This window comes from Zea mays, chromosome 3, assembly GCF_902167145.1.
Source record: "Zea mays cultivar B73 chromosome 3, Zm-B73-REFERENCE-NAM-5.0, whole genome shotgun sequence".
NCBI lineage: Eukaryota > Viridiplantae > Streptophyta > Magnoliopsida > Poales > Poaceae > Zea > Zea mays.
In genome coordinates this window covers 43,751,575-43,778,511 of record NC_050098.1, presented here as the reverse complement: position 1 = coordinate 43,778,511, position 26,937 = coordinate 43,751,575, and the positions used below count along the sequence as shown (strand labels likewise).

Below are 26,937 nucleotides of genomic sequence, written 5' to 3'. Positions count from 1 at the left end.
CTAGAGAAGTTCCCTTGTAATCCACCACATAAAGCATTCCCGCCAGGATGTAGGGTGTTACACATCTCTAAGCGGCCTGAACCTGTACATCATTGTTCATAGTTTCTCGTGTGCCCAGCACGAACCATCGAGCTACAGTCGGCAACATCGTCCTACTCCTAAAAACACCTCGCGGGGCAACCCCGGGTGTGCGGTCGGACCCAAAACACCGACAAATACAAAGGCGTATAGGGTCTTCAAAAAACCATCAGGAGTAGTTGAAGTCTCTAGCGACGTTGTATTTGATGAGACTAATGGCTCTCCAATAGAGCAAGTTGATCTTGATGATGTAGATGAAGATGAGGTTCCGACGGTCGCCATGAGAACTATGGCGATAGGTGATGTGTGACCACAGGAACTACAGGAACGAGATCAACCCTCTTCCTCTACAATGGTGCATCCCCCAACCCAAGACGATGAACATGTACCTTAAGAAGAGGGTCAGGATCAAGGGGAGCATAGGAAGAACAGGTTATGGAGGAAGAAACACCTCGAGCCCCTACAACTCAAGTCCGAGCGACTATACAAAGAAATCATCCAGTGGATCAAATTCTAGGTGACATCAGCAAGGGAGTAACAACTCTCTCACGATTAGCTAATTTTTGTGAGCATTACTCGTTTGTTTCCTCTATTGAGCCTTTTAGGGTAGAAGAAGCCTTGCAGGATCTGGACTAGGTGTTGGCCATGCAGGAAGAGCTCAACAACTTCAAAAGAAATGAAGTCTGAAGCCTGGTGCCACGTCCAAAGCAAAATGTTGTGGGAACCAAGTGGGTGTTCCGCAACAAGCAAGACGAACACGGAGTGGTGACAAGAAACAAGGCTCGACTTGTGGCAAAAGGTTATGCCCAAGTCACAGGTTTGGACTTTGAGGAGACTTTTGCTCCTGTGGCTAGGTTAGAATCAATTCAGATTTTATTGGCCTATGCTACTCACCATTCCTTTAAGTTATTCCAAATGGACGTGAAGAGCGCTTTCCTAAATGGACCAATCAACAAAGGAGGTAAGTTCGTGGATCAACAGGCATACCGGTCAATGATATGTTCATTACTTTATCTTTATGCTAGTAGACCGGACATTATGCTTAGTGTATGCATGTGTGCTAGATTTCAATCCGACCCCAAGGAATGTCACCTTGTGGCCATTAAGCGAACTCTTAGCTATTTAGTCTCTACGCCTTGCCTCGGGATATGGTATCCAAAGGGGTCTACCTTTGACTTAATCGGATACTCAGATCCCGATATGCCGGATGCAAGGTTGATAGGAAGGGCACATCAGGGACGTGCCAGTTTCTAGGAAGGCCCCTGGTGTCCTAGAGCTCCAAGAAACAAACATCTGTTGCCCTATCCACCACTGAGGCCGAGTATGTTGCCGCAGGATAGTGTTGCACGCAACTGCTTTGGATGAGGCAAACCCTTCGGGACTTTGGCTACAATCTGAGCAAAGTCCCACTCCTATGTGACAATGTGTCGGCGTTTCGAGACCGGGGGGTCCCTAAGCCGACGAGTGAGTGTGCCGCGTGCCCCAGCCCAGATGGGTCGAGCGCGTGGGCGAGCGCGAAGGGGGGAAGCGAGGTGGCCGGAGACGGGCATGAGAGAGGTGGAAATCCCGCGGCCTTCGTGTTCGTCCCGCGCCCAGGTCGGGTGCGCTTGCAGTAGGGGGTTACAAGCGTCCACGCGGGTGAGGGAAGCGAGCGGCCCCAAGAGAGCGCATGTCTCGTCCTCGTCCCCGCGCGGCCAACCCTCTCTAAGAGGGCCCTGGTCCTTCCTTTTATAGGCGTAAGAAGAGGATCCAGGTGTACAATAGGGGTGTAGCAGAGTGCTACGTGTCTAGCGGGGGGAGAGCTAGCGCCCTAAGTACATGCCAATGTGGCAGCCGGAGAGGTCTTGGCACCCTGCTGGTGTGATGTCGTGGCTGTCGGAGGAGCAACGGAGCCTGGCGGAGGGACAGCTGTCGGAGCGGTTGAGTCCTTGCTGACGTCCCCCTGCTTCCGTAAGAGAGCTGAGAGCCGCCGTCGTCACAGGGCTTGCGGGGCGCCATCATTGCCTATCTGGCGGAGCTAGCCAGATGGGACACCGGTCTTGTTCTCTGCGGCCCGAGTCGGCTCGGGGTAGGGTGATGATGGCGCTTCCTGTTGACGTGGCGGGCCTGTGCCCTAGGTCGGGCGACATGGAGGCTCCTCCGAAGCCGAGGTCGAGTCTGTCTTCCATGGCCGAGGCCGAGCCCGAGCTCCTAGGTCGGGCGAGGCGGAGGTCGTTCGGCAGAGGCCAGGGCGGAGTCCGAGCCCTGGGATCGGGCGAAGCGGAGTTCGTCGTCTTCTGGGGCTGAGCCCGAGTCCGAGCCCTGGGTCGGGCGAAGCGGAGTTCGCCGTCTTCCGGGGCTGAGCCCGAGTCCGAGCCCTGGGTCGGGCGGAGCGGAGTTCGCCGTCTTCCGGGGCTTAGTCCGAGTCCGAGCCCTGGGTCGGGCGGAGCGGAGTTCGCCGTCTTCCGGGGCTTAGCCCGAGTCCGAGCCCTGGGTCGGGCGGAGCGGAGTTCGCCGTCTTCTAGGGCTTAGCCCGAGTCCGAGCCCTGGGTCGGGCGGAGCGGAGTTCGCCGTCTTCCGGGGCTTAGCCCGAGTCCGAGCCCTGGGTCGGGCGGAGCGGAGTTCGCCGTCTTCCGGGGCTTAGCCCGAGTCCGAGCCCTGGGTCGGGCGGAGCGGAGTTCGCCGTCTTCCGGGGCTTAGCCCGAGTCCGAGCCCTGGGTCGGGCGGAGCGGAGTTCGCCGTCTTCCGGGGCTTAGCCCGAGTCCGAGCCCTAGGTCGGGCGGAGCGGAGTTCGCCGTCTTTCGGGGCTTAGCCCGAGTCCGAGCCCTGGGTCGAGCGGAGCGGAGTTTCCTATGGCGCCTTTGGCAGGGCCTGACTGCCTGTCAGTCTCACTCTGTCAAGCGGCACTGCAGTCGGAGTGGCGCAGGCGGCGCTGTCCTTCTGTCAGACCGGTCAGTGGAGCGGCGAAGTGACGGCGGTCACTTCGGCTCTGCCGGGGGGCGCGCGTCAGCATAAAGGTGTCAGGCCACCTTTGCGTTAAATGCTCCTGTGACTCGGTCGGTCGGCGCGACGATTTAGTCAGGGTTGCTTCCTAGCGAAGGCAAGGCCTCGGGCGAGCCGGAGATGTGTCCGCCGTTAAAGGGGGGCCTCGGGCGAGACGGAAATCCCTCGGGGTCGGTTGCCCTTGTCCGAGGCTAGGCTCGGGCGAGGCGTGATCGACTCGCTCGTATGGACTGATCCCTGACTTAATCGCACCCATCAGGCCTCTGCAGCTTTATGCTGATGGGGGTTACCAGCTGAGAATTAGGCGTCTTGAGGGTACCCCTAATTATGGTCCCCGACACAATGAGAGTGCAATTCGCTTGGCAGATAATCCTGTTGAACACAGCCACACTAAGCACATAGACATCCGGTATCACTTCCTGAGAGACCACCAGCAAAGGGGGGATATCGACATTTACCATAATAGCACCGAGAAAAGGTTTTGCAGGTTGTGTAGTGAGCTAAATGTCTTAGATTCACGTAACTTGAATTGATCTATAGCATACATGTGTTCTATGTCTTTGATCATGTTACCTTAAACATTAATGTCGTTTATTGCTTATTTTCGGTGCTCAAGTTGTACAATTCATCCCCGGACCTCACAAGTCCCTATGCAAATAATGCACATGTTTAGGGGGAGCTATGCTACAACTTGACTCTTGTGAGACTAACCTGTTTGTTTGAGTGCACTTGAAGTAGTCTCGAAGGAACATTGAAAGGGAAAGTGAACTTGGACAAAGAAAGAGCTTCCACTGCATTCCGGTAAAATGTATCTTGTCCTATATTCCTTTTTGTGTTCTCATTGCCTTTTTCGCTTCAATTTGACATTTTGGTGAGGCAATGGGATTAAAGGGCCAAAAGTTATCCTGTTTTGGTGCTTAATGCCAAAGGGGAAGAAATTAAGGCCAAAGCAAATGGATCAGCCAACCACTTGTGAACTTTGAAACTAGTAGAGTTAGAATTTGTATTTTGTCCAAAATCCTCTTATTGCAAAATTTGGTCTCTTATGGGGGAGAATTTTAATTATGGGAAAAGGGGGAGTTTTTGGCTCTTGATCAAAACTACTCTTGAAACATCTCTCTATTTGCCCAAACAAGTGTGTTTGGCTTAGAAATAGGAAAAAGAATTTGATTTGCAAAAACAAACCAAGTGGTGGCAGAAGTGATCCAAATATGCCAAATCTCAAGTGAGAAAATTTGGTCTTCATATATGCACTTTTGAGAATAATGTTGCACTTTTAGTTGCTTTTTAATGTATTGGCATAAATCACGAAAAAGGGGGAGATTGAAAGGGAAATGTGCCCTTGGGCCATTTCTATAAGTGTTTTGGTGATTAGATTCCCAACACATAATGTTTTAGTTCATATGAGCTAAGTGGTTGAGAAGTGCAAATCAAGAATCAAGGTATGTTTATAGCCCTAGTAAAATGTTTTTGGATACTAATATATTTCTCTAAGTGCTAGGAACATAGCCAAGAAAACTGGAATCGGACAGGAGAAGTTTTAGATAAGTTTAGCCAAACCTGCACCAGCCTGTAGTGCACCGGACTGTCCGGTGCCCAGGTTGGCCCGACGACGAACTCGTCGCTCTCGGGAAAAAGCGAAGGCGCCACGGCTAAAATTCACCGGACTGTCCGGTGAGCCAACGGCGCCCGCGACCAACGGTCGGCAGCGCAATCAGCGGGCGACGCCTGGCCCGCACTAACGATCAGTTGGTCACACCGGACTGTCAGGTGGGCAACGGACAGTGTCCGGTGCGCCAACGGGACCAAAGGTCCAACGGTCGTCTGCGCCCGATAAAGAAGGAGATCGGGCTCCAGACTGCTACTGTTCATGTCCGGTGGTGCACCAGACTATCCGGTGCGCCACCCGACAGAAGGCAAGAATTGCCTTCCAATTGGATCTCCAACGGCTCCTAGCTGCCTTAGGACTATAAAAGGGACCCCTAGGCGCATGGAGTAGTACACCAAGCATTCTCTGATCATCCCTAGACGCCTAGACTCCGCCACCATGCATTTGGATCACTGTGTTAGAGATTTGAGCAACATTTGAGTTGCGAACTCTCTGTGCCGTGTTTTGTGCTCACGTCTTAGCTTGAGTGTGTGTGTTTGCTGCGAATTGAGTCTTGCGTGTGTTGCTTTCCCTCCCTTACTCTTGTGCTTCTCTTGTGATCAAATATTGTAAGGGCGAGAGGCTCCAATTTGTGGAGATTCCTCGCAAACGGGAAAACTGCGAAGGAAGGAAACCATGGTACTCAAAGTTGATCATTGGATCACTTGAGAGGGATTGAGTACAATCCTTGACCGAAGGAGGTCAACACAACGTGAAGTAGGCATTGATCGAACCACGGGATAAAAATCACCGTGTCTTGTGTCCATCTTAATTGTGATTTGTTTTCTTCTAAAGTTCCCACTTTAGCAACCTGGTTTTAAATCGCACTAACACTTCATAACCAAGTTTTGGCTATTTAGTACTTGATTTTACAGGATCACCTATTCACCCCCTCTAGGAGCTCTCATGAACTCTCTTCTAATTGCTCACTTCATTGGTCGTGTTGTACCAAGACATATTGCATGGGGTAAACAATAACATCAGTTAGGCAAATAAAAAAATATTATACAGAGAGCGGAGACAATCAATAAAAAACCTTGAATTTTTTTATGGATAGTTCACGTGGGTATTATTGTAAGCCGTCGTAACGCATGGGCAACGACTAAGGGTGTGTTTGGTTTGACTTTTAGCTTTGGCTTTTGCCCCTAAAAGCCAAAGGTCAAACCAAATGGCCGAATCTGAAAGGCAGCTTTTTCTAAAAGCCGATTTTCTTGTAGTGTAAAACTGAAAGCATCTCTAGACCTGCTTTTAGTAGCTTTTATGTGGAACTGTGAAAATATATATGGAATAATTTTTAGCGGTTTTTAATGGTTTCCACTAAACGATTTTTAGCTTTTTAGCAGTTCACAGCACACAACAACTTTTTTTACAGCTCACAACAGTTTTTTCACAGCCACAGTCCAACCAAATAGACCCTAATATGCTAATATGCTTTGAAAACTTGTGATTCGGACAATTTTATTATTAAAAGATAAATTAAAAAACCTCATCAAAATAAAAAGATGTTTTCCGAGCTGCCCCAGAGGCCCAGCCCACGGTGTCAGTGTCACCTCTGCTATTTCTTCACCCGTCCGTTCACTTGCGTTCATCCGGCCTACGTTAAAATCTCTCCATCCCGGCGACGACTGGCGACAGCCGCTGCCGGCCTACTCCAGGTCCCCAGGTCTACGTCGGACCCTTCGCCGCGGCGAACACCACCAGGTAACGCAACCCTTATTCTCTCCCTGCTGTGCGAAACCGAGCACCCAAACCCTAATTTAAGCTATTTGTATTCGGATCTGATCTAATTACTACAAGTGGATATGTATTATGCCTACTAACTTTGATTTTTTGGGGAAAAATATCGGGTGTACAGAGATCTGTCACTGATTTTGCAGTCCTCTTGTCAGATGGCGAGCACGGGGCGGTCGATGCTGCTGTCACTGCTCCTCTTCGCAGTGACGCTGTCGCTGCTGGAGATGTACAGGGCCAAGTTCGCCTCGTCGGAGCTCATGACCATTGCCGGTGGATTCGTCTGCTCCCTCCTATTCCTGCTACTCCTCACCGTGCGTTTCTCCTTGTAGTTCCTGTTATTTCTAACTTTCTTTCTCGTTCCTCAAATGGTGCATTGGTGCAGAAGCCATTGGCATTGGAAATATTTGCAATTTGGCCACCCCCAAGTGGTGTTGACACTTTGCTAGTTTGCCATCTATGATTTGTGGGTCTGGTATGATTTGTGGGTCTGGTGGCAAATTAGCGAAGTCCACTGTCGATGGTGGCAAAGACATTGCCCCTCTTTCTGATTTGCTAAATTGAAGTGGTAATGTACGGCCACAGTGAAGTAGTAAATAAACATAGGGCGTGTTTGGTCAGGAACCAGCCGTCGTAAATGAGGTGGTGTACCATGCATGACTTTATCCCATGAAATTTATTTGGTGGGATGACTCCATCCTCATGCGTCATGGTGGATTAATCCATTTCATTCTAAAAACCAAACAAAAAAGTGAGTGAGATGACGATAACCATCCCCTTATGTTGGTGTGGATATCCGTTTTATGGTTACTTCTGTGTTATAACATTAATTACTTCTGGATTCGTCGGCTCTTCATCAAGATTCAAGAAGTGTGCTTACTGCTTGGAATTTTGTCTTATTATGAACTGATAATTGGAACAACTTTTGCAGTTTATTGGAAACTATCAAGAAGCTAGTGGAGATAGAACTGGGTGGGGTGCAGGTATGTATGGCATATGATCTCTCATGTCTTCTCATAGTCTTTTTTTGACTTTGATCACTGTCGCTCCTCCTTGCAGTTGTTGTAGCACAACTTGTAGCTCTTATTGTAGCCGGCACTGTCCACCGTGTCTGTATCACAACATGGTATGTTACCTTGAACACACACCAATGATTTTTTACCAGCCATTAGCATTTATTCTGCCTCATGGATCCATCAATGCTTCCTTTGTGTTAAATAAGGAATTTGTTGAGAACTTAGCATTATCGATAGGTCATAGGTGCTAGTTTGAACATTCTATTGGAATGTTTGTCTATGAGGTTTTCTCTGTTCTGATGCCAGGAAAAGAAAACAAGTCACTTGTTTAGGTAAAGGAGTTGGAACCTCGAATTGTTAATTGAGTCATGTGCAAAACTTAGTTTATTGTTATTAAGGCATGCATCATATATATTTCTTGTGAACCTGGGATTTTTTCTTTCTGGTGCTGTCATCTTAAGGTCAAAATGCATAGTTCACGTGTTCAACCTCAAAACAGTCTAGTGTCAACATAGATAACATACAATCATACATTATGTACTGGTTGGAAGTTGGAACTGATTTCTGGTCAGCAGCCAGAGAATCAAGTAACAGTTATGCAATGTCTGTCCTTTGTTCACTGTTGTTAACTGTGTTGTTATGAATGAGTACTAACACTAGTAATTTGCATGTTGTGAAAACTGTAGAAAATGCTATGGTCTGACTACATTATTCATTAGTTTGATGTTCGATCCCAACAGATGCCTAATGTTGTCAGCACAATGTTTAAGTTTGTAAGGCAGATGGCTAGTTGGCTAGCAGTTGAGTAAAATCCATTTTATACAAAATGATATATCAGTGACCCTTCTGCAGTTTCAGATTTGCAGTTTGTTACTATCGCTTCCAAGCTAAAGTACACCGTATATTTGACAAAACTATAACAACTTAACAACCATGTCTTTTGCTCAGTAAAAGTGTGTTGGTGGAAACTCATCATCATATTTGTGTTTATTCGCTTGAAAGATCATGCAGCATAGACTGATAGACAACATTGTCATAATACAATAGAATATTCATCCAAGACCCTAGCGATTATAATTTTCCTATTTTTGATGCTCGTTCACTCCCTTATTATAATATATATGTGGCTATTTGCTCTGAAAGTTCGGGCAGCAAATAGACACCATTGTGACAAATACCATAGAGCATCCAAGACCCTAGCATTTATACTTTTTCTATTTTGGTGCCTATCCTCTCCCTTGTTCTTAATTATGCTTTTTTTCCTGCAAGTCATGCCACAAACCCTGTGAACAAACTAACCTTGTTGGTCCACTTGCTGCAGCTTCCTGTTTTCCGCTGGACTCCTTTACGAGGTTGACAAGCTCTCTGGCATGATCCTTGCGAGGAGTGAGTCTAAGGTGAGGCGGCACTAAGCACAGAAGCAGCACAGAGAGATGATACATCGATATTTTTATGTAAGATGACATATTTTGTATGTCAAACTGGAGTTTTGGTTCGCGCTGGCCATCAGGCCTTTTCTGCTAGCCATATAGGGGCTCTGGATTCTGGATACTGGTGCGTTTGCACCGAGGTCACACTCTGATGTTTGTCTAATCAATTGACTAGGTGATTTACCACCTTTTGCCGGTTTCATGATGTCATTTTCCTTCAGCCATACTCGCGGTGCGTTGCATCTGTCTGTGCAATATAGTTTTGCCATCTTTTGTCGCTCATCTGTTTTCCTTCAGCCATACTAGGCCAGAAGTTTGATCGCACAGAATTCACAAACCAGAGATGGCATATGGCCATCCATTGAATTTGGAATAAGCTTATCTATACTATATTTTTGACATTTTGTAATAAGCTTGTCTACAACGTTTGGTTAGATGGGTAAAAGCTATTTTTCTGTTTAGTTCGATGGATTAATGTGGATAAAATGGAAATAGTTGACCTATTATACTACCATTCAAAAATAATGACAATGATTTATACACTAATAGATACGTATGTACTAACACTATTTTCGTCATGATATAAGTGATTAAGAATAAAATATGTTAATTAGCATTGTTACTACCTAATTGGCACACAAAACACACACTAGTCAACATAATAATAACCAGAATACATGGACAATCTTGTCAAGCACATTTTTGAAGGACGGGCTCGCTCATCCAACATCTACCGTGGACATTCCCCATTGGTGGATATCTCTATCTAAATTATCCTTGAACCAAATATCACTTGTCTATCTCTATCTAAATTACCCTTCAACCAAATATCGCTTGTCCATGAACTGTCATCTTCTATCCAGAAATATTTACCAAACCAAACATACTCTTAGTGATGATGTCTAAGCCTAGTTGGAGCAAGACAAGTGTGAGAGCAAGACAAGTGTGAGCTTGCCATGTGTACAGTAGAAAAACTAAGAGCATGTTTGGAGAAAAAGGTTCTAAGCAGGCTCTAATATGCAACATCAACCTTTAAACTAGTGTTGAGCAACGACCACTAAAATTTGTTGTAGGGGTTCTAAACACACAAACTAATTGTTAGCTAACCTCCGGCTATCAATTAATTTATTAACTAGACTAACCTTGTCGAAACTTTACAAAAGACCTTCCTACCATTTTCGGACCCACTTGTTCATCCACTCTCGCATACGCGCCCTCATCTATCTTGTGGACGTCGGGCGAGCGCCACATCACGCGACTGCCCTCCCGTCGCCGCCGTGCCATGCCACCATCCTCCTATCATGCCATGCTACACCTCATCCCTCCACGCTGCCCCACTGGCCTCCCATCCCACGACCTTGTGCCACTAGCCTCTCGTGGCCACATCACTGATCCACCACCATCCCGTCCCATCGTGCTGCCCGTTGCTATTGCCCCCACGCCACCGATGTCTCGTCCCGCTGCCCTCCTCCTTAATTTGTATCACTATTCAAGAATTTTATATTGTTTTTATAAATTCATGTTGCTTGTGTCATATGTTTGGAGTGTGAAATCTATTTACTTTTGAAAGGAACAAGTGTCAACAAAAAAGGAGCCAGAAACAGCACAACAAATCAAGTCCAACCAACTTATTAGCTGGAGGTTCCAAATAGCCCCATCTAATAGTTAGTCGGCTCCTTCCAACTAACAATTTGTTAGCTGATTAACTATTAGCTTTAAGAGTTCAAAACGAGGTCTTAAAAGATATTATTGACTTCTTAGTATTAAAAGTTCAACATCAGTTTCTCAGAAAAACTCCAAAAGATATAGTTCAAATAAATGTGCCCTTAGGCTATCTCCGGTAGCTTTACTCATTCCAACTCTTATTTAAACTCTACTCTGTAAATAGTGCAGTCTACATTATAAAATAGTGCAAAGCATTATTTTGCATGGCTATATGCATGATCTGCTGGCTACATCCTTAGACTCTAGCAAGAGACGATAAAGGGTTATGAACCTTATATTTAGGGGAGATTCTCCTCCTCTATCCTTCAAACATTGTTTTCTCTAAACGATACTCTAAATATCAAGGACATTTCTCCATCATATATATAGAGACTCTCTTTCTCTCGTCTCTTCACTTTAATACTTTAAACAACAAATTTAGCAAAACTTAACATGTGTACAAAAATTAAGAGTATAACAAATATGTATTCAAAAAAAATAAAGTAAAAACTATCTCTAATATAAGCATTTACATATAAAGGACGATATATAAAGGATGCTGCTAGAGAGGAAGGAGATACAGATAAGAGAATCTTTTGGAGGAGACGATAAAGGATGAATATAGAGAATATTGTTGGAGACCGTCTTAGGGTGTGTTTAGTATGTCGTCACTCCACCCTAGAGCATGGAAAGTGTGGGAGCTCACCTATGTCCTTTTAGTCCGAGATGGGAACGACACCCTCCATGCTGAGCCGATGGCCTCTCCGACGTCCTCCTCCGCCATGCCCCTGGCGCGCAGGGATGGGCCCACATTGAAGCAAGGGTATTTAATAGAATACTCATTTTTTTAGAAAAAAATATATATACATATATATATGCTTTGTATATACACTGGAATATTGTCAACAACATAAAATAACACTATTTTACAGCTATTAGGGCCAAAGCTTGTTATGTCAAACAATTAATATTTTAATATGTTGAGTGTTATACAATACTATCTTTGTACCCATAACTTATGATCTAGTTTACTAGTTGTGTAATGTGTATACTCAATTATATGCTATGAAACTACTTTAATGTGGTATTATAATCAATTATATATGTCTAGAAGCTACTATACTATGATTTTGGCTACCAAAAAATCGTGCTCCACTAAGATTTTGAATACTCATGCTCCAAATCCTAGGACCGCCCCTACTAGCGCGGAGATCGGTGGAGAGAGGAGGCATGACGAGCAGAGGTAGGAGGAGGCATGGTGGGCGAAGAAGGGAGGAGGAGGTGCGGCGGGAGGAGTCACGCTGAAGGAACCGAGCCTCGAGGAGAAGAGAAAGGATGTGGGATAGATAAAGAATAAATTGTTTTGTGTAATAAGTGACAGTGGCAAGTAAATACTTCAAATCCACATGTAGGTTTGTTATACCTATTTTTGGAATAGGGAAAGAGGTACTCCAGATTTTGTACCACAACTTCAAAAAATCGATGGAGTTTATTTCTCCAAAGAAGAGGGATTTGGATAAAAAATTTTTACTCTAACTTGGAGATTTGCTCTAGAACTACGCCAATAAGGCCCTTAATTTAGAGTCTAGGTGGTAATGGACTCTAAATTTTACACTATAAATGATAAGATTGAATTAAAATGGAGCTCTATTTTTATTTATTTTAAAAATTAAAATTGATTAAGAGCTAAAATAAATTATAAAAATCATTTGGATCGTGATTTATTATCACCCTATCTATACTAGTTGGCTGGTGTGGAGTATGGGTGACAATGGGCTCTAAATTTTACACTATAAGGTTTAACGATCGAATTATATTAGAATCAGACCCTATTTCTATTTATTTTTGAACTAAAATTTATTTAGGGCCCTACCATTTTATGAAGAAGTATTTGAATCGTGATCCATTACCACCCCTAGTGTGGAGTGGCGGCTATGAAAGATAAGGGGGTGTTTGAGAGTGAAGATTTTCATAGTTTTGGGAAAAATACTGCAATATTCTCAAATACTACAGTATTATATATAAAATAGTGTTTGGCAAGCTAGTTAAAATATCTGTTTTCAAAACTGGAGTATTATAAAAACTATAGTTGTTTTAATATATTCTAAACTTAGATCTAGACCTTAATTTTTAAAAATGTAGTAAGTGATCCATAAAAGGGCATCCAATATCAATACCCACGTGAAAAGGAGTATGAATAGTACTATTCTTGGGTAACATAAACAAACGGCCGAGCCAGGTTAAACCTGGCCTGATCCATTTACTCCGCTGCAATTTTCCCGAATGGGCTTTATAGCCCATACACTTGGGTCTGCGCCCTAAATTCCCTAGGATCCGCTACGAGGTGGGCGGCTCCCTCTCTGAAACCCTAGACTTTATATATATCTCCTATATCGTGTGAGCTACAACACCAACGTAGCCGCCGCAGCCTGTGACCCCTTCAATTTTTTCTTCCAGGCATCACGTTCGATGGCTGCGGCTGCGGCGGTTTCAGTTGAACAGTTGTGGTTGCATCCATTTCCCTCGTTTTAGCTTTTTCTCTTCAATTTATCTCGTTGTTCGCTTCTGTTCTCCGACGCTGGTGTGTGGAATTTTTGGGGGCCGTTGTATTTGATGCGGTCATGCAGATGAGGAGACACAAGATATGGGTAATTTGCATCTGAGGCATCTCTATGATGTCACACCCTCTTTCACCTTGGAGATCTGATGTGCGTCCTCAATTGATCCTACGGCCCCTTCTGCTTGTTTGTTAAATGGTTTGGTTTTATTTTTCGGTGAGGAGATGATGTGATGATCGGATTGTTTCCCTATTGGTTTGATTGGCCGCCATGATGGCTCAATTTGTAATAGCTCTTTTTGATCATCTCCTTCGCGATCTATTAATATGACTAATCAATTACTTAGGTGTTTTGTTTTGTTGTAGGAAACAATTTATTAATATGATTTTGAAAGTAAAATGTGTGCAAACCAATTAATAAAAGTTAAAAAAAATCTAAAAAATATAGATGTACTTTATTGTCTAATTTAGTACTGTATAAATTTTCAAATTCAAATTCATCATAAGTTAAAAGATAAAAAAGTAAAATTCTAAAATATCTCTTTTTATCTCTTAACATATGATGGATTTGAAATTTTTTAAGGATTTTTTGGTAACTTTCATTGATTGGTTTGTGAAGTTTGCACGAAAATTGATTTGCACCTGATACGTTTGTCAACTTAAAAAAGTTTTAAATTTTCCTTAATAATATTAGAGAGCAAATTACTAAGATGTACTGCGACATGCATATATAGTTTATTCTAGGAATGAATGGAATCAGATTATGGCTCCATCGTCTTGAATAGAGAGTAGGTGTGAGATATTCAGTATGCAATCACCAAGATTAATGCAATACTGCAATTAGTGATTGTTCAGATTTAATTGGCATGCACAAGATGATTATTTACAACAACTTTGATTATGAGTCTGAATTTACCGAGACAATGACTATTTAGAAATGGCATGTGCCCAGACGAACATACCATATCCTGCTATAACTCTTAATTAAATTACTAGGTGAGTACCCGTGCGTTGCAACGGAAATATGTAATACAATAATACCGTATATACAAATGTGTATTATACTGTTATAATAAAAGTTTCGTAATCTATTTGTGATCCTAGCCATATATAAATTTTGTCATTTTAATCTACCTATTTCACCACTCTATTAGAACCATCCATATCATGCAGACTTCTATACATGATAGTACAATGCATCACTTTTGTACAAAAAAACACTATCAACAGTTGGCCAAAAGTAAAACAAGCTCAACACGGAAAACCTTTAAATATTGTATGTGCTCAACATTAAACCTGAAATCTGCACAAATACCATGTGCATGTAACAATTGAACACTGAGGCATCCAATCTCGCTAGGCTTCGAAACAAGGCGTCGTGACCATCTTCAATGATGGGTCAACTGCACATGTTGGGTCATACCTTGTTTGGTGTGTTAAGGATGAACTGGTAACAGGACGAAGCTCCCAATACATATCCAACACAAATTTCACGAGCCTACTGTTCTGAAAATGCTCTTTTTGCGAGGTGACCTTATTGCTATGGTTGAAATTGTCTCGCATGTAACCTTTAATACCCCACCATGCACCATCCTTTCCACATAGATCATCTATCTCCACAACCTTCTCCCAGAACTTCCGTTTGAATCTTAATCTTGCTTTATCACTATCCCAAAAGCACTTATGCCCACCATCTGAAAGCCTCATCACTGTCCCATCCTTCTCTGTGATGCGATCTTTTTGTTTAAATAATTTCTTTGTGGAAAACAGATTTGACACACAAACTGAAGCAATCCATATGTGTGGTGTGGCCCTGCATCCTGAACATTGTTGATTAGTTGCCTCCTGCTCATATCAAATTACCAGCAACCACGATAGATCAAACCAATTAAAGCAAAATGTTCCTCGGGTAAAATCATATTGAGCTAGTGATGAAAAATCTGTAGGAAAGCAATTACTTAAGAGATGTTCTACATAAAGAATTGATTGCACATATGTTTTTATCAACAAAGAAGACGATGTACAGTAACTGAGTATTCACAATATCAATAGATAAGAAAGGACAATAAAGAGTAGAGACAGAAAAGGATTATATGCAGTCATTGAAATAGAAACGGGAGGATGATAAATAAGGGGGAAATGTGTTATAGGTAGATCAATCTCCGATCCTTAGAAAGTGGTATTGACAGAAGTTACCTACTGAAGTGCATATTACAAGCATGAATTGGCAAGATATAATGTTAAGAGAAGATACATGATCCTATTCCCCTTCAAATGGATATTATACTTGTATATAAATACGATCTAGATACAAGTGTTCGCCATGGATTAAAAAACAAGAAATATGCGTGCTTATGTAGTGACAATATACAAAGTTGGAGGATCTAAAAAAGTCCTCGGCCAGAATACCTACAAAAGAAACCTCATGGACCTCGTCGGTCTTCTCGACAATGTGCGCCTCGAGCGTCATCCTGATCTTCTCATCAAGGCTATAGTTGTGCATGTCGACGTGGACGATGGAGACATCCTTGCTGCAGGATTCGCTGCATGATGGGATTCGTTCATATCATAATCAGATAGCGGTCGAGCAGGGAGAGGAAGAAATGGGAGAGAGACTTGAAGAGGAAATGAATGCAAACAAGCAAGCACGTGAGCAATTTAATTAATTGTTAGCTAAATTCAATTAGCACAAGCTAGCACTTTAAACCATTTGTAAAGGAAAAAGATTAGTACTCACAAATAAAATTAAAATAAGAGAAATATTCTCCGTTTCTGGAGATAACATATTATAATTCACTAACGCTGGCTGAAGCTGAGTATTTGGCCCTTGTGATGTCTCAATAGGAGTCAATGCACTCATAAAGGTCTCCAGGGCACCTCTCACAAGCTCTACATCCTCACGGTCTTCTTTCAAAATATTGAGGAGGATAGGAAAACCTATTTTGAAAATTAGAAAGGAAACAATTGTAAATATACACCAATCTCATCATAACAGCTAGAGAACAAATATTATGGGTATAGAGAGAACGGAGATACCCATTGCTCCAAATGACATCTGTGTCGAGCGGCTTTCTGTCACGAGAGATTGCAACTCGATCATTGCAGACCTCCAGTCTTCATATATCGTGCCATTGCTTATCTGGTAAAGACATCTCTCGACATTGCTGCATCCAAGGGGCACAATGGTAGGATTAACTGATATAAGTGATGCACATGCATATGAATCAATTGTTACTATTGCTTGGTATAAAAAAGTAGACATCATTACAAGAAGTGCTAGTGCACGGACGAACGGTGCTGATTTGATGGATATAGATGGTCGGTCTAGATTGGCTCGAGGCAGAACCAGGTGGAGGCAAGCTACCCCTTACAGCCTTAATATAGTAGTATAGATATAGATTCCTAACCTTCTCTCCTTGGAGATAAATGCAAAAAAAAACTATGTATTAGAGCTTGCGTACGTGCCACCGTCCTTCCCAACCAAAAAATTCTACACCCAATTTACCTCCCAATCCAATCAATCACACGAGGACTGAGTTCAAATTGTTCTTCCTCTCAGTCTCAGGAGGCCTCGCCGGCGGCTATACACTACACCTCAGTGCAACGCCATGGCGCGAAGCCCAGCCGATTGTTCTGCAGGTCGTACACGACGTGGAAGTTCTGCTGCTGGAAGTTACCGATGATGGACATGCCGGTGCGCGGGGTGCCCAGGACTGCCAGGCACATGATGTCGTCCGGGTCCAGCCGGACGAAGTAGTTCTCCGCGGGGAAGTCCCACACGGCACCGTCGGGGAACAACAGTGACAGCTTCGGCACCTCCGGCCGCTCCACGCCAGAGACGTTGTAGCACGGTTCAACACCGGGAAGTCCAGGATCAGAGGGTACAACCTGCTCATGCGATCGACGAACGCTTGCCGAATCACCTGGTACGCCGGCTCCACGAAGTAGCTCAGCGTCGTGCCGGAGTCGATGATCGTGCCGCCGGACCCGTCCTTGCCCACGTCCCACGTGTCCGAGCTGATTTTCAGCAGCTCGCCGCCCACCAACACGCCCTTGAGCTTCACGTAATAGAATGTGTCCGCCGGCGACGACGTGGGCATGAACGCCGTGTACTTGAGTTGCGGATGCGCCAGCACCAAGTCGTCCTCCCCGAACACCACCTTGCTGTCGGCGTCGCTGCCGTGCTCCACCAGGCAGTACGAGAAGGTGTGCCCGTACATGGGGCGGAGCTGGGACGCGAACGACAGCGGGCCCCGGCCGAGCCCCAGCAGCCCCGCCGCGCCGTGGAAGAGGTCGCGGGTTGCGGTGCTCGCACCCGAACACCATGCCGTCCACGCGGCGGGACGCACACGGGGCCGTGAGGTTCACCGTGAAGGACTCCAGGGCCACGTCGCCGGTGGTGTTGGACTGGTCCCCGTACCAGTAGTAGTACGGGCAGGAGTCCTCCGCAGGGCGGCGACACGCCCTCAGCGCCTCGGGCGGCACCACGAGGTCGCAGCGCTGGTCGCCGCAGGTGACGTTGCGGTAGGAGGAGGACACGACGGGGTCGAACACCGGGTCATGCTGCTCGAAGCAGTCTAGGCACTGGCACTCAGAATTTATAGTTTGAAGCACCGGCGATTTGGCGATGGCAGCGGCGCAGGTGGTCGCGAAGGGTAGCATGGTGTCGCCGTGCGGTAATCGAGCGGTGCCGGGCCTCTGGGCAGGCGGAGGGATGCCGTGGCGGCGCAGATGACGCCGTCGGTGGTGCGGATCGGGGGCTCCTGGAGGAAGAACGCGTTTCCTAGCGTGAGGCTAGCCTTGGCCCCTTGGGGACGAGGAGATCTAGGCCCACGTCCCGAAGTTTCTCCGCGTCGCCGGTGCAGGTGAGCGGACGGACGAACGGTGCTGATTTAATGGATATAGATGGATGGTCTAAATTGGCTCGAGGCAGAACGGTAGGCTACCCTTACAGCCTTAATATAGTAGTATAGATAGCTTATAAAGTATTAGTATTAGTAATTACAATTATCCTGCAAAAATTGATTTCGCAGTACGTTGTGATGTCCGCTGATGCTGGTTTCCGTAATAAGTCTCCTGCAAGGTTTTCCTAAGGTTTTGTTACCATATATTTAATCCAAATTTTAATTGGATGAATCCATACCTCACCCAATTCCATACATTGTATTGATGTATATCTCAAAACTAGTTATTATTTTGATTTATAGATTCTAATATAAACTTGTGCAATATTTTCATGTATTTGTTCCATACCTAAAGAGATATGGATTCTAATATAAACTTGTGCAATATTTTCGTAGGTTTGTTCCATACCTAATGAGATATGAATATAATTCATGTTTTCCATAGTTTAAAAAATTTCCAAACTTTTGGATTATAATCCATGATGGTTGAATAAAAAATTTAAGTAAGCATGAATTATTTTAGGGTATGTCTTAATCTAGAGCTAGATTGGTGTAAACAAACAAGGCCTAATAAGATTCCTATGTTGTAAAGTCTTTAGGAATTTAATTTGACTCTGTCAAAATTGTTTTGTGAAGGGTGCTGGTCCATATCAAAATAATTTGACAATTCATGACAAGACTTGTGCCAGTCTATGTTCTTTTGATTAAACAAGGTAGATTTCTGAAATTTGAGTTCCTTTTCCTGTAACGTTTGCTAGGTTCTTTGCAAAAGTTCTCTAGCATGAGTGGCTATAATCAGATAGCTTTTTATGCATTAAAATTTAGTAAGTAAAATTTAGGATAGAGGGCTCGAACTCCTCTTTGGAACTTCTAGACCTAATAGTTATCCCGTTAACAAATTGTTAGCTAGGTTGTGCTAGCTAATGAACTAATTATTAGATGTGAGTTGAACTAATTGTTAGTTGCGAGTTAACTAACAATTAGTTGGGATATTAGCTCTAGCTATTTGGAACCTATTGGGCACTCAGGAGCGGGGTGCCCAAACAAAGCCTAAGAGACTAAAGTCTCTATAGAGCAACCTCGCGAGGTGAAGCGGACGAAAGCTGTCGACCAAGTCCTTGCCGAGCAAAAACTCGTCAGGAGGAGCAGAAGACAGTCTCTGCCGAGCAACCTCGCGAGGCGAAGCAGACGACCAAGTCCCTGCCAAGCAATCTTGTAAGGCGGAGCGGACGACAAAGTCCCTGCCGAGTAAACCTTGCGAGGCGGAGCAGACGACCAAGTCTTTGCCGAGCAACCTTACGAAAGACTAGCGTAAGAGAAGGCCGACCCAATGACACGAGCCCATGTGAGTGGGACAAGATGGGTCATCACCAAACTTCGTCTAGGCCTTGGGTACAATGTTCAAGGGTCTCTGACGGATGTTAGACGACACCTCACCACATATTGTTTCACGCGAACTACCACCGGCGGATAGGACCAGTCAATCCTAGTCGAAGGGATCTCAGCATCTAAATGTATACAGTGACCAGAATATCTGGAAAGATGTAACGAATACACCATACCTGGTGTATGTCTATGCATGCCGACAAGTGACGCATGCCCATGACGACAGGTGAAGCTACGCTACGTGCTATCGTGTCGTGGGACTGATCCACAATATCCACCACACACTACTACAAAGATATTAGCAGTGGACTCGCTACATGGATCCGTATGATGAGTGAGCGAGACGGTGCGCGATACTAGGGGTACAACTACGCATGGTCCTATGGGCAGCACGACACCAGGTGCACAACGTCAAGCTGGGGCAATAGACCAACCTCATACAAAGTAGAGAACAAGTCACCCCTGCAAGGTCCTACCCTTGAACTATAGAAGGGCAGACCTTCTTTCTTCCATAGGCACATGAGCACACTTGTTGTAACACACTCACTGTAATACTACTATCAGCACTGCACTATAGTAGGGTGAGAACCCAAACCAGTATAACCCCGTTGTCTCAAACCTTTCGTTTGAACCCTAGCGATTCACTATTCTAGGAGTGAGTCTGTGCTAGCACCCCTGCCGAACACAATACTTACTACCCCTAGTTTTCGAAACCACGATAGTTGGCGCGCCAAGTAGGGGCAGCGTGAATGTACTAAGAGACGCTCTCCACTCCGATGGCCCAGTCATTAGCATTCATCGGAGGTGAAACCTTCACACCAGGGAGCCGCATCACCTTTGGCACCCTCGACTTATTTGCCACCTTCACCGGCGAGCTTAGCCTCGTCATCCACGGCATGCCCGACACCAAGGGCACGCAACTGACATGCTCCACCGGGAGCAAGGTAGAGAAGCGGCACCTAAAAAGGCGCGTCGCCACCCTAAAGCGGTGCCTTAATAGGCACAACAAGACAAAGATGGTGGAAGCCCCGTCCTCGACCCTTGTGGTGGTCATCGACCGCCAACCAACATCCGTTCTCGACCTGCTCGAGGATGACTCGAGGCATGGTTCGACCGGGATCAACTCTAACGCCGAGGAGGCACTAAAAAGGGTCTGCTTCGTGGAAACGCCCTCGCCAAACAAAAATAGTAGGGGAGACAAGGAGGCCCCCAATCAAGAGGAGTACCAACGATAGTGCCATGAGTGCATCCTGGCGCGAGAGGCCTTGCTCCGTCAGCAGTAGGAGGAGCTCGACTCCCTCGTGCAGAAACTCGACCGCGTCTACGATGATGTCGAGCGGAGGTGCCTTGAAGCTGAAAGGCCCCGACCGAAGAAGGTGTGTGACCAACTCACTGAAAGCAACGACGACGCACATTATTTTCTCAACCCCATACAAAACATGGCCACAATGGCCATGATGCTCCGATCCATCCTAGAGCCGAGCGAGCCGGAAGCAAATACGATGTACCAGAACCTCCGAAGCAAATACGATGTACCAGAACCTCCACGACCTCGTGGAGAGGGCTACGGTACAACAGTCCAAGATCGACCGACAGTTCTCCCTTGACATCGAGAACCACTGCCCGCAAATAGCCTCATCTTGGAGCATGAGGGCACAAACCACCCGATCCACAAGGAGGCGCATCCCCATGAGGGATCACCTCGGGGACATCCGCGACGCTTGATGCATCCTTGCCAAGAAGCGTCGAGAGCAGGAGGAAGTTGAGCAGCCACGCGAGAGGATACGCGAGCGCAGTCCCACCCTGTTGGGGTCGGGACCTCACACTTTCGGGTAGGAAATCAGAAAAGCGTAGCCCCGCAAATGTGTGTGCGCCAGCCAACAGTTCTAAGTACGATGGGTCCACTAACCCTCACGTGTGGCTGGAAGACTACCACATTGCATGCCGCATGGCGGGGATAAAGGATGATAACCTCATCATCCAGTTCCTCCCCATACCCCTTGCTGAGGGAGCAAGAGCCTGGCTCGAACACTTGCTGCTTGGAACTGTCCGCAGTTGGGTCGACCTCCGGAAGGCTTAGTCGAAAACATTCAAGCCACCTACAAGTGACCTTGAAGCTCCTAGGACCTAAAGAGGTGCACATAGAGAAGCGGGGAGAACCAATGGGACTACATCTGGAGGTTCTTCCAGAAGAGGAATGAGCTCCCCGATGCCATCGGCGCAGACATAGTAAGTGCCTTCACCTACGACACTACTAATGAAGCGCTCGTCCACGAGCTTGGCCAGGGAAGACCAAGAACAATAGTAGACCTACTTGACATAGCGACCAAGTTCACTGACGGGGAGGACACCGTGGGAGCCATTTTCCATAAGGGAAAGGACCCACAGGGTGATGGCGAACCCAGTGGAGAAAAATGGGAGCGTCGGGAGCACCCCGATAAGCGCCGAACGTCGCCACCGTCCCCGGCGCGATGAAGAGGAAGTTGCCACCGTAGGTCGACCACCAAGGCCACTGGCTAAGAACGGCGGTGACCATTTCCAGAAGCTGATGGACTCGCTGTGTCAAAACCATGGCTTTCCCATCAGGCACAAGCTCTGGGAGTGCGAGCTCCTAAAGCGCTTTATCTCCAAACCTCCCGCCAAAAAGGCAAGACCGGAGGAACCGACAAAACCAACAGAACAGGAGGTCCCCGCTGATGATTTCCCCAAGCCAACAGGGTTCCTCATGATCTTCGATGGTGCCGAGGCCTACGACGATAAGTGCCGCATCAAGGCCATTCATTGAGAAGTCCACACAACAGAGTTAACAGTTCCACGATACCTTCGGTGGTCGGAATTTTCTATTGTTTTTTACCGTCGCGACCACCCCGATAGCATCCCGCATCCCGGGGCCTACCCTCTCATCGAGCCATATGCTCTAAGAGCCTCACCAAGCTGCTGATGGACGGGGAAGTGGCCTCAACATCATGTCCATTGAGACCTTCTATGGACTAGGGATCACACGCTCCATGTTGCGACCAAGCATGGGGCCGTTCCGTGGCGTCATACCCAGCCACCAGGCCTACCCCCTCGGGCGAATCACTCTCCCCGTCACGTTTGGCGTCCGAGCCGATTTCCGCACCGAACGCTTGTAGTTTTGAGGTGGCAGACTTCCCAGGATCCTACAACGCCATACTCGAGAGCTCGTGCTATGCCAAGTTCATGGTCGTGCCAAACTACACATACCTAAAGCTGAAGATGCCTGAACCACGTGGGATCATCACGGCTCCACATCCATCAAAATGACATACACTTGCGAGCGAGCGAACTACGAACTCACCTCCACGATGGTTGGTCTCCAGGACCACGACTTCGAGAACCATGGCGACAAGATGGACGTGTCATCTAGCGCCATAAACATCGCAAAGCGCGCGTGGATTGGAGCATAGCTAGGTAGGAGAAAGGCGACGGAAGGCCCATATGGGAACACTTAGTAGGTAGGCTTTGTAAGGAAAGGCAAATCTGATCAATTATGTGTCGCAACCCTGTATCTGTTAGGAAAGAAATCAGTGAATATCAAGACGTTCTCGTCAATTGTTTTGCCCACGTAAGACCTCGTCAAACCGAAGACAAATTTTTCGACCTAAAACACCAATGGCCAAGACCGCTTTCAATGAAGGTAACACGAATAAGTCACCCAGACAGTCAGGCCGCTGCGCCCCGCGAGAAGTAAGTAAAAAGGTTTACACCTACCAAAAATCACATCAGTTAACACAGGAAGAACCACCGCCACAAAAATCTACGAACACGAAAGGCGCCAACAAGGTGACGCTAGACTTTAGGGGTCGGTTAGCAGGGTCTACACATCTACCCTTTCGACGAGCACTCTTGCGTGGGGGCGAACTTTGTCTTCAATTGCGTCCAACTCATTGCTTCGACCGATGGTGAAACCTTCGACGATCACAACAACTTCAATCTCATCAATGTGAGAGACCATTTGCCCCAGAGCTAGGCCATTGCCATGGAATGCGCTCTCGGCAACGACGCGCTCCACGTGGCTAGGGAGCGACCGCAACCAGTCGACCAAAGTCATATCAATTGTAGGCGGTGGCAAAAGGTGGGAGCACACTTGGCTGACAACCAGGCGAAACCCCTGAAGCTTGACGCTTCACTCGAAAAGCGCATTAGCCACCTCGACCGATGTAGCAATGGCACCATTGCGAGCCAACGAGAGCTCTCGCAGCCGGGCCTCAGCCACCGCCTTCATCTCCTCAGATGTCCTCTTGGCGTCATCAGCCCGAGAATGCATCTTTCGGAGCTCTGAGGAAGAAGAAAGGATAAAGCAACCAACGACAAAATGTACGGAAATGCAGAAGGGGAACTAACCCAGTGGCATCACGCTCTCAGGAAAGCTCCACGTTCATCCTCTCTAGGTGGGCGTTGGTCTCACCAAGGGAAGGCTCGACCTCGCCGATTCGGAAACTCGCCTCGCGAAGGGCCACCCGAAGTTGGATCTCCTCACGTAGGCGACCAGCTTCAATCCGGGCACCCTCGCCTATAGAACGAAGTTGGGCCTCCTCGCTCTCAAGACGCTCGGCCCTAGAGTGGAGCTCGATCAGTTTACGCTTCTTCGCCACAGAATGGGCGACCGCCACATGAAGCTTCTCCACCTACCGCTCGACAGATACCAATTCCTCCGCCCTGGCCCTTGATCACACGTAGAGGCGCTAGAAAGGATAAACCGGTGATTGTCTTAGGCGACGATGAAAAAGCAAGAAACAAGGAGTAACCAATAAGCGACATTTACCTGCCCAAAGGGAATGAAATCCCATGTCATCAACGCCTGAGCAATCGAGACCATGTTTCGAAAGCTATCGAGCGTCTCCTCGATAGTGCCAAGGCTGAGATCCTCCATGCCCCCACATCTCAGGGGGAGGAGAAGGACGTCCTCCTAATGGAGAAGGGACTGTGACCCTTCCTAAAGAGGAAGAGGCCACAACTAATGATGGCACTGCCTCAGGTTGAGCGAGCACCACCACACCACCATGGGACGGCAGCGATGGTAGCATGGCCAGAACACCTTTCCCCTCTGGTGAAGCTCCGCTGAGGGGAGACAAATAGATGGCTGAAATCCCCCTCGAGGACACCACAGAGGGAGGCGCGGCAATGAGGCAGGCATCGGGAGTTGGCGCCACCAGCACCCCTTGGACAGGCAGGAGGATTGGCATGAGCGACCTAGGTACTTCATCAGTGGTTGCTCCGTCCACCACAGAAAGAACAGGGGTCGAAAGAGCCGGAGGCCCTCTCCTCACCGCCGTGGCGGCATCCTTTACTGACTTGCACAACACATACACAGTAACCAAAGCAAGGAAACCAGAAAAGACGAAGCAGGAAACAAGGACCAAATCTAAGAGACAAAAGGAAGAAGGGGACGCAGAGGAACCAACGTACCGGGAGGATCACCTCTAGGTGGTCACCTTTTTCGAAGCCGTCGGTGTAGGAGCAAGCGGGGTTGGCGCCGCTTGGTCTGCTGCTCACGACGCTACCACCATGGTGGGGGAGGAAACTCTGTGGGTTCCTTCCCCGCGCGATGCAAGGGCAATGCAGCGGGCACCAATAGGAATGGCCGCACTCACACCGCGTCCCAGTCTCAGCGGCCTCGGTGGGAACCTCTAGGGGCATCGCAAGAGTGATGGGATCATTGACCAATCCGCCCCTCTAGGCAAGAACATTGGAGCTGGCCTACACATCACCGTAGTGAGACAGATCGTCCACCAATGCACCAAACTCCATCCCCCCCAAAGGCGGTGGAAGATACATCTCCCGAGTCAGAGAGAAGAAAAGCACTCACCCCCAACTCTGCGTAGATGGGTTGGGGGGCCTTCCCCTTCTCCTTATTTTCTCGGACGCGCCTGGAACGCTCCGCCAAGGTCTCACAATCTGCGTTCCTCTTTCGCTTTCGCTCCTCCTCGATGATGGCGACCTCAGGAAGGGGTGGAAGGCACACCACCAAGGGTTCGATCCCCAATAGAGCGCACATCAGAGGAAAAGGGAGAAGGAAAGAAATGAAGCAACACACCAGGGAGAAGGGGCTCACCAGAGTGCTCACAACGTCTTTGGACACGGGAGGGAGCAGGTCTTCATCCATGAAGGATCCCGATGATAACGCCGTAACGACCTTGACCCTGGCCTCAATCTTCGATAGAGCGAGCCGTGCAGGGGAATGATGGTCATGGTCGTCGACCCTAGAGTATTGATGCATCGACCTCTGACAAACCATCAGATGCTAGATCCGGCAATGCATGAAAGTACGCACCAGTCGCGTGCCGGAGAGACCGTGCTGCTTCAACGTCTTGACAACCATCAGTAGGTTCCCTACCTCAGTTTTGAGGCTCGCCTCCCCGCCGTGTTACCATTCATCTGAGGACATCAGCTCACGACAGGTGAACGACGGACCGCTCGCAGCCACGTTGCTCACATAGAACCACTTGCCTTCATACCGAATGGAAGAGGGGATAGGGATGTTGAAGTACTCCGCCTTCTGACCGGAGCAAAGCTGAATGGCGGTCAATCCAACGAACAGTTGATCGCCGCGACCCAGGTAAACCCGCACACAGAAGAAATACTGCCACAACTTCTAGTGGGGGTCGATCCCCATGAACGCTTAGCACAGTGTGATGAAGCATGCTATGTGGAAGACGATGTTGGGGTGGAGGTTGAAAGGGAAATGTGCCCTTGGTCCATTTATAGTTGTTTTGGTGATTAGATGCTCAACACATTGTCTTGGACAAACATCTTGATGTATGAGCAAAGGCATAGGTATTGTAAGGCAAATTGAAAAACATAGGAAAAGTGCATATGTGTGTACATTGCAAATCCTATTAGATTAAAGGAATAAGGTATGATTCGAGCACTTATTAAATTGTTTTAGTTGCTAACTAAGTTCATCTAAGTGCTAGGAAACTCTCCAAGTCGAGAAAAATTGGTGTGAAGAAGTTTGGCTAAGTTTGGCCAAACTTGCACCAGTCTGGGGAGCACCGGACTGTCCGGTGCCCAGGCTGGCTAGCCAAGTGAACTGGCCACTCTAGGAAATTGGCCGAGCGCTCTGGCTATAATTCACCAGACTGTCCGGTGAGCCAGACGGCCAATGACTCTTGCCAGTGCTAATGGTCAGCGCACAATCAACGGTGGACAGGTGGCAGCACCGGACAGTCCGGTGCACCGGGCAACCGAAGGATCAAACGGCTAACTGAACGATCGGCGTTACTGATATGGAAACGAATCACGTACTGTTCATTGTCTGGTGCACCCGTGGACAGAAGGCAACCAGGGCCTTCCAAATGAAGATCAAACAACTCCTTTGGCCCTTGGGGCTATAAAAGGACCCCCTAGGCACATGGAGCTGTTACACAAGCATTCCTTGAGCATACTACAACTCCGAGACTCTATGACCACATTGCTATTTAATTAGATAGAGATTTGAGCGTGTTCTTGAGTTGTGACTCCGCTGTTTTGTTTTGTG

The 26,937-nt window shown here is 46.9% G+C and overlaps 1 protein-coding gene, 2 non-coding genes and 1 pseudogene across 5 annotated transcripts; 3 read left to right on the top strand and 1 right to left on the bottom strand.

The window, feature by feature from the left end:
• The first annotated feature begins 6,205 nt into the window (after positions 1 to 6,205).
• Positions 6,206 to 9,109, top strand: LOC100284410 (uncharacterized). Of its 3 annotated transcripts, none has more exons than XM_008674734.2 (5): positions 6,206 to 6,409; positions 6,564 to 6,753; positions 7,371 to 7,422; positions 7,499 to 7,565; positions 8,777 to 9,109. In XM_008674734.2, the coding sequence occupies exons 2-5, from the start codon at positions 6,598 to 6,600 to the stop codon at positions 8,865 to 8,867; spliced, it is 366 nt and encodes a 121-aa protein (XP_008672956.1). In that variant the 5' UTR covers positions 6,206 to 6,409; positions 6,564 to 6,597; the 3' UTR covers positions 8,868 to 9,109. The 3 variants fall into 3 exon arrangements, with proteins under 3 accessions (XP_008672956.1, NP_001150777.2, XP_008672957.1); NM_001157305.2 differs by having other exon boundaries at positions 6,242 to 6,409; positions 6,598 to 6,753; positions 8,777 to 9,070; XM_008674735.2 differs by having other exon boundaries at positions 6,404 to 6,512; positions 6,598 to 6,753.
• Positions 9,110 to 13,207: 4,098 nt separating this feature from the next.
• On the top strand, positions 13,208 to 13,304 carry LOC111591224 (small nucleolar RNA Z101). The gene has a single exon (XR_004857463.1). It is a non-coding gene; the product is annotated as a small nucleolar RNA Z101 (small nucleolar RNA).
• Positions 13,305 to 13,369: 65 nt separating this feature from the next.
• On the top strand, positions 13,370 to 13,455 carry LOC111591225 (small nucleolar RNA Z102/R77). The gene has a single exon (XR_004857464.1). It is a non-coding gene; the product is annotated as a small nucleolar RNA Z102/R77 (small nucleolar RNA).
• A 3,279-nt stretch (positions 13,456 to 16,734) lies between these two features.
• On the bottom strand, positions 16,735 to 17,808 carry LOC103651909 (protein ASPARTIC PROTEASE IN GUARD CELL 2-like; annotated as a pseudogene).
• Positions 17,809 to 26,937: the final 9,129 nt, after the last annotated feature.

What these genes read in the sequence shown, in the direction of transcription:
- LOC100284410 (XM_008674734.2), top strand. Translation starts at nt 6,598, where the DNA reads ATGGCGAGCACGGGGCGGTCGATGCTGCTGTCACTGCTCCTCTTCGCA. An exon ending in TATTCCTGCTACTCCTCACC is followed by an intron (nt 6,754 to 7,370) that starts GTGCGTTTCTCC and finishes CAACTTTTGCAG; the next exon opens with TTTATTGGAAACTATCAAGA. An exon ending in CGTGTCTGTATCACAACATG is followed by an intron (nt 7,566 to 8,776) that starts GTATGTTACCTT and finishes CACTTGCTGCAG; the next exon opens with CTTCCTGTTTTCCGCTGGAC.